Source organism: Quercus suber, unplaced genomic scaffold (assembly GCF_002906115.3).
Source record: "Quercus suber isolate HL8 unplaced genomic scaffold, Cork oak 2.0 scaffold_749, whole genome shotgun sequence".
In the NCBI taxonomy this organism is placed as follows: domain Eukaryota; kingdom Viridiplantae; phylum Streptophyta; class Magnoliopsida; order Fagales; family Fagaceae; genus Quercus; species Quercus suber.
In genome coordinates, this window is record NW_027070185.1 from 62080 (window position 1) to 72648 (window position 10569).

Sequence of the window (10569 nt, forward strand, 5' to 3'; positions counted from 1 at the left end):
AACCAAGGTTTCAATTTTTAAACCATTTTAAGATTTATTGAAAGAATATAATGAAAATAAATAAAAAATATAGATGATTGAAATGCAGTCAAATATAGATAAATTGATCAAGAGCCTTGTAGGTTAATGCTATAGTCAAATCCCCCTCTTCTATTATAGAAAACCAAAGATAGGATAAGTGTTTCTAAGTATAATATGTCTAAATACTAATAAAAAAAGTATAATATATCTAAATGTAATAAATTACGCAAACAAAACAAATGAACTACTTTTTCTTGTCGCCTAAGAAATATTGAACGAACGTGGATCATACACTCCTTGATAGGAAACTTTTGTAACTAACCTCTTTCCCGAATTGAGACTCCTTAATATGCCACTTTTTTAACTAACCTCTTCCCCAAAAGATTGGGTGATTTAGAATGAACTCTAACAGTATTATTCTTATAGACTCGTAGTGAAGCACTAATCAACAACTTATAAAAGCAAAAGATTAGATAGATAGGCATCCCTAATAAAGGTATGGATAGGATTTGCTTACGATCCATGACCAGTTGGGCACGTAAATGACTCCAAGCCATTTGCATTCAATGGTTATTTAATATCACCAAGATTGATTCTAACTAGGAAAAAGAAAATTATTTACAAAACCCAATCCACATTCAATCAAACAAAAGTGTACAAATACAAGCAAAGACTTCCGGGGCCAGATCAGCTATTAATCGTCCTCTCTTTTTGGGGGAAGATGGGGATCTGGCCACGTATCTATACTAGCATTGTACACTACAAATTATCTTTTATGATGCTGTTTTCTCAAGTTAGATTATTAAAGAAGGGATGATTCAAAGCCTGTCGAGCCGTGAGTCGTTCAGATGGCTCATACATTAATAAACCATTCAACAAATCGGTGAGAGAGAATCTTGAGGACTCTACATGTTGAGATACCAGATCCTGCATGAAGCAGCATAATTCGTCACCCCATAAAAATTTGCTTGATATCCCACAACACACCCCACTGGTTTCCCCCCACCCAAAAAAAAAACCGAGGAAAAGTAACCTTTAGACGATTGAGCTTGTTGACAGCTCTAATACTCTCCCTTGAAACAGCTCCTTCTGGCCAATTTAGTCGCAATCCTCGCCTGAAATATTTTTCAGCACCTTTGCTACATATGATCATAAAGCAAGCAAAACATGTGAATACATGATATAAAAATCTAAATTACATTATTCAACACACTGAAACAAAGTATTTCTCAGTCAGTGAAAGGGACCTTAGTGGGAATGCATTTATAAATCATCAAATAGGGCTTGTAGATACAAAATAGCATTGATACATAACTATTTCTCAATCAGTGCAGGGGACCTTCATGGATATGCGTTTATAAATCATCAAAAGGGCTTGTAGGTACAAAACATGTCAAATTGTACATGCAACATTCATCAAGGAGACAAGTGATATAAAATTTGACAACTTACTCAGCCCTTCGAATCATATGCTCCGGCAGAGGTCCAAACACCCTCTCCATCATTGCCAAATGCTCTAAATTCTCATGGGTCTGAAATAATGCTTCACCCTGACAAAAGTTCACATCTTAAGAATCTTTTACCACTGGTTACATACCCAAATCAAGCTTTCATAGAACTAAAAAAAATAAAATAAAACTCACCGAGCAGAGTTCAACAAGTATACAGCCAACGCTCCACAAATCACATGGATAACTCCATCCTAAACCTGAAAAAATGTGTATACAATGCCATCAGAGAGACACAGAAAAAGAATGAGAAATTGTTATTTTTTGTCATCAAGAGCAACTATGTTATTACAGAAAAGAAAGGATAGGAGCAAACTACACACAAAACATGCAGACCTTTTTTTGTTGTTGACAAGTAAATAAATTCATTACAAAATAAGAAAGCAATCCCAACAACAAAACATGCAGACCTAAATGAGAGAAATCAGACAATAACAATAACTTTTATCTCTATGAAACAAACACCACCCCACACCCCCCCCCCCAAAAAAAAAAAAAAAACTTTATTCTGTGGGTGAAGTCAACCATCTTACAGACTATTAAGTTATGGAATTACAATATATAGCGGTTTCATGCCCATAAACTGAAAGGAATTGTTGCATATTCCATTACGTAAAATATCGGTGCAGGTTGTTAATTTGCAGGGTTCTAATTGAACATTTTGAAAAACAAATTCTGATTCCATAGGACCCAAAATTCTATTTTCATGACTAAACTCCACTCTTGCAGCATATGCCATTACATTGTCATGTTTAACATTCTTACTAGAAATTCTCCTTTCAAATGTATATCTTTATGTAAGAGTGAGTTGCTTCAGTTAAAAATGATTTTAAAACTCTTCTCGACTAACAAATTGTTTTATGGTTAGAGTCGGAACAAATACACGTAAACCGAAAGGAACAGATTTTCACTTGCCAACACCATAACTATTTACCTAAAATAACCTCAGGGGCTCTGTAATGCCTTGTTGAAACAATGGAGCTATGATTCTGATTATCAAAAGCAGCACTACCAAAATCAATCAGCTTAATGGCACTAGACTTGGGCAAGCACCTGGATAGCATTTCATCTGAAGAAACCTTCTGTATCATTCCAAACATTTTTTTTTTTTTAAATATATCATTACTGAGTCTATACCCGTATATGAAATGGTATGATTTTTGAATCATAAAAGGCCAAATACCTTATAACCAGGGAGCCTTACATAGTCAGAAGACACAAGAAGTATATTTTCTGGCTTCAGGTCAGTGTGAATTAAGTGTAAATCATGCATATCTGCCGGATATGATAAAGCAAATAAACAAGTTAAAGAAAAAGAACACAATCATAACAAACTGTTCATCCCTGGACAAAAAAACAGGCCAAGATACAGATTTGAGTGATTGGTTAGGAATGATAAGAAAAAGAGAATAAGAGAGATAAGCCAAAGGCTATGAACTATCCACACACATGCTACAGATTCCAAAAGCTGTCGTCCAAATTCCCGAACAAGATCCACAGGGAATGGGCAGTATTTATTTCTCTTTAGAAAATCAAATAAGCTTGGTCCAAGCTTCTCAAACACCTGATAACACCATTAAAATGCATTCAAAGGAAGGTTCCGGTTTAGTTCCCAGTTGCATGGATAAAGTCCAAATGGAAAAATTGATACAGCAGTATTACGATTGATCAAAAATAGTCTATTCATTTGTAATAAAAATATAAATCATCCATTTAAACCATGAGAATGGAAACACAACAGGCTAAAGACAAGTCACAGATGCATATTAACAAAGCAACAACAGCAAGACTACATATTTAATAAATAAAATAGAGAATCATTGATCCAAGATAAATAGGAGAGTTAGTCTCATAGTGAGCAAGAAGTTGATCCATCACAAATCCAATCCAGGACAAATAACTATCACAGTATACAGTAAAAGAACAAGGATACGATAGAATATGAGCCAATAAAAACAGTAATAGGGACACTTACAATACATATGTGATTGCGGTAATCAAACCAGCTCCGAATTTGAACGCAACTGCAAAAAGATTAAGATGCATAAAAGTTAGATTATGTCACAAAATGAACTAGTAATTCTATAAGCTGAAAGTTAGAAGGCACATACTGGGAGTCGCCTTTATCATTCTTGGCAAGATGTTGAAGTACATCAACCTCAATCATCGCTGCATTGCGGTATTTGCGTATGCTTCGAACTACCTTGATTGCCACATACTCTCGTGTTTGACGGTCCCAACATTCCAAAACTCGACCAAATGTGCCTACAGCACTAGCAAGATGCTGAATGACGCAAGCAGAATGACAAAAAATACAAAATCTTGTAGACATCAGGGCACTTGACAGCTAACCTTCACCCATCTTGCTGAGTATCTTATCTGCCAAAGGAAAAAAATTCCAAGTTAATTATGCTACATAAATCAATTACTAAAAGAAAACACACACCAAATTCACTAACAAGTAAATTTACAACAAATTTCAAACAAAGGTGCAAGGGGAAAATCTTGCATAAAGAACAAAATTAGGGGAATACAGGGCAAAATATGCAAGCCATTGACGAAAGGCAGTTTTAGAAAATCTCAAATACATATAAGTAGCGTCCATCATGAAACAAATACTGGACAGTGACTTTTTTAACGTAGGGAACCTTTTTTCTCAAGAAGAGCCCTTTGACTCGCCTTTATCCATTAAAACCTACAGGCAAATGAACCCACCTACCAAATTATGAAACAAATGCTGGACAGTGTCTCTCTTTTTTATTTTTTTTGGATAACGTAGGGAATCTTTCTAAGGAAGAGCCCTTTTGACTCGCCTTTAGCCATTAAAACCTATGCGCAAACGAACCCACCTACCAAAACCTAGTTGCCAGATAAATAAGTTTTTACAAGCATTTAGACCCAATGAGAGCAAAAATTTGGATATGCCAATGATAAATTGAACCATGCAGCCAACACAGCATGCTCAAACCAATAGCTAATATTATCACTGACACCCATTTAAGATGTAAATTAGTTCAGATCAATTACTTAAACATATTAAAAAATCTCCCAATTCCAAATATTGTTTATAAAGATCGTTTACTTTTATAAATTACTCCCAAATTCACATGCAATCCAACAAAAAGAAATTATAAATAATAATAATAAAAAGAAAGGAAAACTGACATCTAGGAGTGAGATTCTCGCCGAGATTGAAGACGTAATGGCCTTCACGATCGTCGTCCCTTCTCGGCGGCGACGCTTGTCTTCTTCTACTTATCACTTCATTACTAGTACTACTCACCACCTCTGCCCGTTTCGCCTAAAATCAAATTCAAAACCACCACCTACTGTCAGATTATCAAAACCCTAACCCTAACCCTAATTTGGATTCATGATCGGAAAAAACAAAAAAAAACAAACGGACCGACCGACCTGTGGTTGAGCTGGTGTGATGTCCCACGCGGAGCGAGGTCTTTTCTTGGTTCGATTCTCCATCACTTGTGCAATTTCCAAGCCCACCATTCACAAACCCCAAATCAATGGTTTTCTCACCTTTCGCCGCCGCAATATGTATTTGCTTGCTGCTTCTTTCTATGTGTATATCTGCAACAAAACAGTCTTTCACAAAATCTGATGAGACTTGTATAGATTTATAGATAAAGCTTCAAAATCGGAGAATTTTAACAGGGATGGAGGGAATGGAGTTTTTTCGTTGGTTTCTGTGATTCGCGCTTCGTCGGGGATCGTGGTTCTCTTCAATGTGCATGAGCAGTGGTTTTGTATTGTGTTGTCTTGTTATATGGGCATCCACTTCTCCTTTGATGGATATCAGGCTTTTTCTGGATTGGGGGCCCATTTGTGGTCAACTTTTTTGTTTTTTTCGCACATGGTTCTCAGGTGCGTTCGGGGACAGATTGTCATTACTTTTTCTTTTACACTATACTTGGTTGCGCTTTGCTTTGGCCCAATCAAAAAGTTTTTCTTTTTTTTGGTTGAATTATAAATTATACCCTATTACAACCTCTAATTTTTAAGTAATTTCAATAGATTGCACGAAAAAAATTTTATAAATTTTATATTTTATTTTATTTAAAAAAAAAAAAAAAAAAACTCTAAAAAAAAAAAAAATCTTTTGAACCCTCTAAAGTAAAAATTTGACCGCTCTAATACTAAAAATTGATAATAAAAAAAAAGGATGAGAAGATCCTACAGTAAATTGAAAGATGCATAGCTATATGATAAGAGGAGAAAAACAAGAAAAGGAAGTAGAAGATAACATAAATTCACAAGCGGGGTAGAGGAAGCTTAAGTTTGAAATTTTATTCTTCATCGTGTACACCTAAAACTTTGAGAAGGACACTAAAGAGTGAGATTGCTTATGAGATTTGGGAAAAAAAATAGTAGTAATAAATGTGATATTTTGTAGGTAGGTGGTGGGAGTGCAGTTTAAGGGATTTTTTTTTTCTTAATAAGGAGTGGAGTTTACGACTTAAAGGAAGCTTCCTTGAAGTTTCATAACTTACAAAAATCCTACATGTTTTTTTTTTAAAGAAAATACCAGTTTTGATTTTTTTTTTAATAACCAATTTAATCCTTTTATATTATTATGAATTTTATTTAAAAAATTACGCCAAGTTCATTAATTTAATTTGCAAAAGATAGCTTAATAATAAAGATATAAGCAGTAATGTATATGTTTTGAGAAAGGTAAACAAATCTTCTTCTCTTTTTTTGATACAAGGCAAATAATAATGGGGTATGATACAGTAAGGAATGAAGACATATTATTTTTGATCTAATTGTTGAGTTGAATCCTTAATAGTCTAATGCTATAGACCCCCCCCCAAAAAAAATTCTTTTTAATAGTTAATGCTATGTTAAAAAACTTCAATAATTAGAAAAATTACAAAGACCAATAAGTTGTTAAAATTGACCCTCCTAAAATAATTTCTTGGAGCCACCATTGCTAAACCTAGTTAGACTTGGAGAACATGAGGCAACAAACAATCTCACCTATCTTCTTAAACCAAAGAAAATTGATGAAAATTAATTCAACAAAATATTTCACATATTAGAAAGGCATTGCTTGGGAATAAATTCAATATTTTCATTCTTTTGGGAGATTTCTCGATTTTTTGGATGATAACCCATATTTTTCCCAAAAATCTATCTTACTTAGGATAATTGAGAAACTCCTTCAAACCCCAAGATTTACTCAGTTCACGAGACTTTGCAATCTTAGCCCCAAGAAATGATGCCCTTTTTGGATGATTTGGACCATATCCCAGCCATATAAAAGCGCATAAACAACCACAACGATTGGTACTTGATCCTCTAGCTCAATTGTCAACCCATTGGCTAGGAACCCATCAAGAAACAATGTTGTCAATTGAGTTTGTTATCTAGGGCTTGTGAACTGGATTAAAGGACTTACTTACACGTTCATTTGATTTATTCATATCATGTAAAGAGTTTTTTTTTTTTTTTTTTTANATTATAAAAAAAAAAATCTTTTGAACCCTCTAAAGTAAAAATTTGACCGCTCTAATACTAAAAATTGATAAAAAAAAAAAAGGATGAGAAGATCCTACAGTAAATTGAAAGATGCATAGCTATATGATAAGAGGAGAAAAACAAGAAAAGGAAGTAGAAGATAACATAAATTCACAAGCGGGGTAGAGGAAGCTAAATATTATATATAATTTTTTTTTTTTTCATTTTCTTCAAGTTAGGGGGTTCATTTGAACCCCTTGCCTTCAATGTGGCACCGGCACTGAGGTTTAGGGCGTGACAGTTAAGGGATTCACACACAACACATCTAATAAGAATTATAAGAATTATATTTTATAAATCAACTAAAATTCACTCTAAGGATGATCTTAGTCAAATTATTTAGTAATAAAAATAATAGGATTAGTTTTGTAAAACTAGTTTTAATGATTTAATAGATTTTAGACAAGAAAAATCTAATGAATAATTATTAAGGAATTTCAAGTGTTTAACGTGCCTAAAGTTTATGTTGAATAAATAATTATACAAAATAAAATTTTTGCGAGATAGACAAAAACTACCATCGGCCACAAAACCCAAAAACCCACAACAAACCAACCACACATCAAAGCCCACTACCAGCAAAAAACCAACAACAAAACAAAACCAACCATAAAAAACCCACCACCACTACAAAACAACCACCCAAATTACAACCCATAGGTCACAGCCACCAAACCCATGCACCACTGAGAAGAAAAGAGGTATGGATGAGAGAGAGAAACAGAGGGATGAGAGGGAGGAAAGTGGGTCACATTGGAGAGAGAGAGAGAGAGGATGAAAATGAGAAAGAGATGCCTGAGGAAGAAGAGAAGAAATGGAGCGTTATAGAGACAAAAAGAGAGACTGGTTTGAGAAAAAAAAAAAGTAACGGAGGTTAACAATGTTAAGGATTAAATTCTCTTTAGGGGTCAAATTGATCACTTTTAAAATATCTTGGACTTGATTGTCATTAACTCAAACCTCAATCCTCAAGGGTGTTTATTAGAATTTGACCAAATAAATAGTAGAGGATATTACGTCTACAATATTTTTACAACATTTTTACAATAAATTACAGGTGGTTAGTTGTTATTGGTTCAAATTTAAAATTAACACTAAGATTACTTTTTTGTTCTAACAATAACAACTATTTACGTCTATAATATTTTTACAATATTTTTACAATAAATTACAGGTGGTTAGTTGTTATTGGTTCAAATTTAAAATTAACACTAAGATTACTTTTTTGTTTTAACAATAACAACTATTTATAACTTACCACTTATAATTTATTGTAAAAATATTATAGACGCATCATTTTCCTAGAGCGTAAGATCCACACCGCACATAGGCCAATCAATTCTTCTATAAGTGGAATCTCCCTCGTATTACGACATTGTAGCCTCATTCATGCACTCTCTCATACATGTCTATTTATTTATTTTATTTTTTTTTTTCCTGAATACGATGGGCACAGCCCAAATAGCCCACAGTTTTGATGTTTTTTTATTCCCAAATTTTCAACCTCCCTTCTAATCCCACTCATCCAAAGATTTTAATTTGATTCCCTATAAATGTCCACACCGTGTTAGCCACGCGACCCCCACAAGCTCGTATATATAAATAAACCACTTTCTCTGTGAACTGAGTTCCAAGTCAATCTCCGTATCTAATAAGTCTCCGCAGTGAAACAGAGAGAGAGAGACAAGAAAATGCAGTCTCTGCAAGCCAAGGCTTCGGAGTGGAGCGGTGTGAAGCAAGACGATGCGTTTGCTATTGATGACACCAATCTGTTCCAAAAACTAGGACTCAAGGGTTCAAAAGAATTTTTTTTAAAAAATATTATATATAATTTTTTTTTTTCATTTTCTTCAAGTTAGGGGGTTCATTTGAACCCCTTGCCTTCAATGTGGCACCGGCACTGAGGTTTAGGGCATGACAGATAAGGGATTCACACACAACACATCTAATAAGAATTATAAGAATTATATTTTATAAATCAACTAAAATTCACTCTAAGGATGATCTTAGTCAAATTATTTAGTAATAAAAATAATAGGATTAGTTTTGTAAAACTAGTTTTAATGATTTAATAGATTTTAGACAAGAAAAATCTAATGAATAATTATTAAGGAATTTCAAGTGTTTAACGTGCCTAAAGTTTATGTTGAATAAATAATTATACAAAATAAAATTTTTGCGAGATAGACAAAAACTACCATCGGCCACAAAACCCAAAAACCCACAACAAACCAACCACACATCAAAGCCCACTACCACCAAAAAAACCAACAACAAAACAAAACCAACCATAAAAAACCCACCACCACTACAAAACAACCACCCAAATTACAACCCATAGGCCACAGCCACCAAACCCATGCACCATTGAGAAGAAAAGAGGTATGGATGAGAGAGAGAAACAGAGGGATGAGAGGGAGGAAAGTGGGTCACGTTGGAGAGAGAGAGAGAGGATGAAAATGAGAAAGAGATGTCTGAGGAAGAAGAGAGGAAATGGAGCGTTATAGAGACAAAAAGAGAGACGGGTTTGAGAAAAAAAAAAGTAACGGAGGTTAACAATGTTAAGGATTAAATTCTCTTTAGGGGTCAAATTGATCACTTTTAAAATATCTTGGACTTGATTGTCATTAACCCAAACCTCAAACCTCAAGGGTGTTTATTAGAATTTGACCAAATAAATAGTAGAAAGATATTACGTCTACAATATTTTTATAATATTTTTACAATAAATTACAGGTGGTTAGTTGTTATTGGTTCAAATTTAAAATTAACACTAAAATTACTTTTTTACTCTAACAATAACAATCAGTTACAACTTACCACTTATAATTTATTGTAAAAATATTATAGACGCATCATTTTCCTAGAGAGTAAGATCCACACCGCACATAGGCCAATCAATTCTTCTATAGGTGGAATCTCCCTCGTATTACGACATTGTAACCTCATTCATGCACTCTCTCATACATGTCTATTTTTTTTTTTTTTTTTTTTTCCTGAATACGATGGGCACAGCCCAAATAGCCCACAGTTTTGATGTTTTTTTAGTTTCCCAAATTTTCAACCTCCCTTCTAATCCCACTCATCCAAAGATTTTAATTTGATTCCCTATAAATGTCCACACCGTGTTAGCCACGCGACCCCCACAAGCTCGTATATATAAATAAACCACTTTCTCTGTGAACTGAGTTCCAAGTCAATCTCCGTATCTAATAAGTCTCCGCAGTGAAACAGAGAGAGAGAGACAAGAAAATGCAGTCTCTGCAAGCCAAGGCTTCGGAGTGGAGCGGTGTGAAGCAAGACGATGCGTTTGCTATTGATGACACCAATCTGTTCCAAAAACTAGGACTCCAAACCTTCATTAACCTCTCCACCAATTTCTACACCAGGTTTGAATTTCTTTTTCTTTGTTAAAAAAACATTAGTAAAAGTCCGATCTTTCAATTAACAGAGGATATGACTTTGGTTAAAAAGAACACAAAAAAATTGAGACTAAGGTTTTTTT

General features: G+C 34.1%; 2 protein-coding genes across 5 annotated transcripts in view; one reads left to right on the forward strand and one right to left on the reverse strand.

Moving 5' to 3' along the window:
* Positions 1-635: 635 nt before the first annotated feature.
* Positions 636-5313, reverse strand: LOC112010989 (serine/threonine-protein kinase AFC3). Of its 4 annotated transcripts, none has more exons than XM_065766828.1 (12): positions 4944-5313; positions 4695-4830; positions 3882-3908; positions 3641-3794; positions 3505-3553; positions 2979-3093; positions 2713-2804; positions 2464-2608; positions 1665-1729; positions 1474-1571; positions 1055-1160; positions 636-948 (listed from the first exon to the last, which is right to left on the reverse strand). In XM_065766828.1, exons 1-12 carry the CDS (start codon positions 5031-5033, stop codon positions 811-813), a joined length of 1215 nt encoding a protein of 404 aa, XP_065622900.1. In that variant the 5' UTR covers positions 5034-5313; the 3' UTR covers positions 636-810. The 4 variants fall into 4 exon arrangements, with proteins under 4 accessions (XP_065622900.1, XP_065622899.1, XP_065622901.1 ...); XM_065766827.1 differs by having other exon boundaries at positions 2464-2611; positions 4944-5312; XM_065766829.1 differs by lacking the exons at positions 2464-2608; positions 2713-2804.
* A 4856-nt stretch (positions 5314-10169) lies between these two features.
* Positions 10170-10569, forward strand: part of LOC112014128 (group 2 truncated hemoglobin 3-2) — a gene marked incomplete in the record, with an annotated part of 3389 nt that continues 2989 nt past the window's right edge. Inside the window, 1 exon segment of the mRNA XM_065766822.1 lies at positions 10170-10453. Within this exon segment, the coding sequence (XP_065622894.1) occupies positions 10317-10453 (137 nt within the window).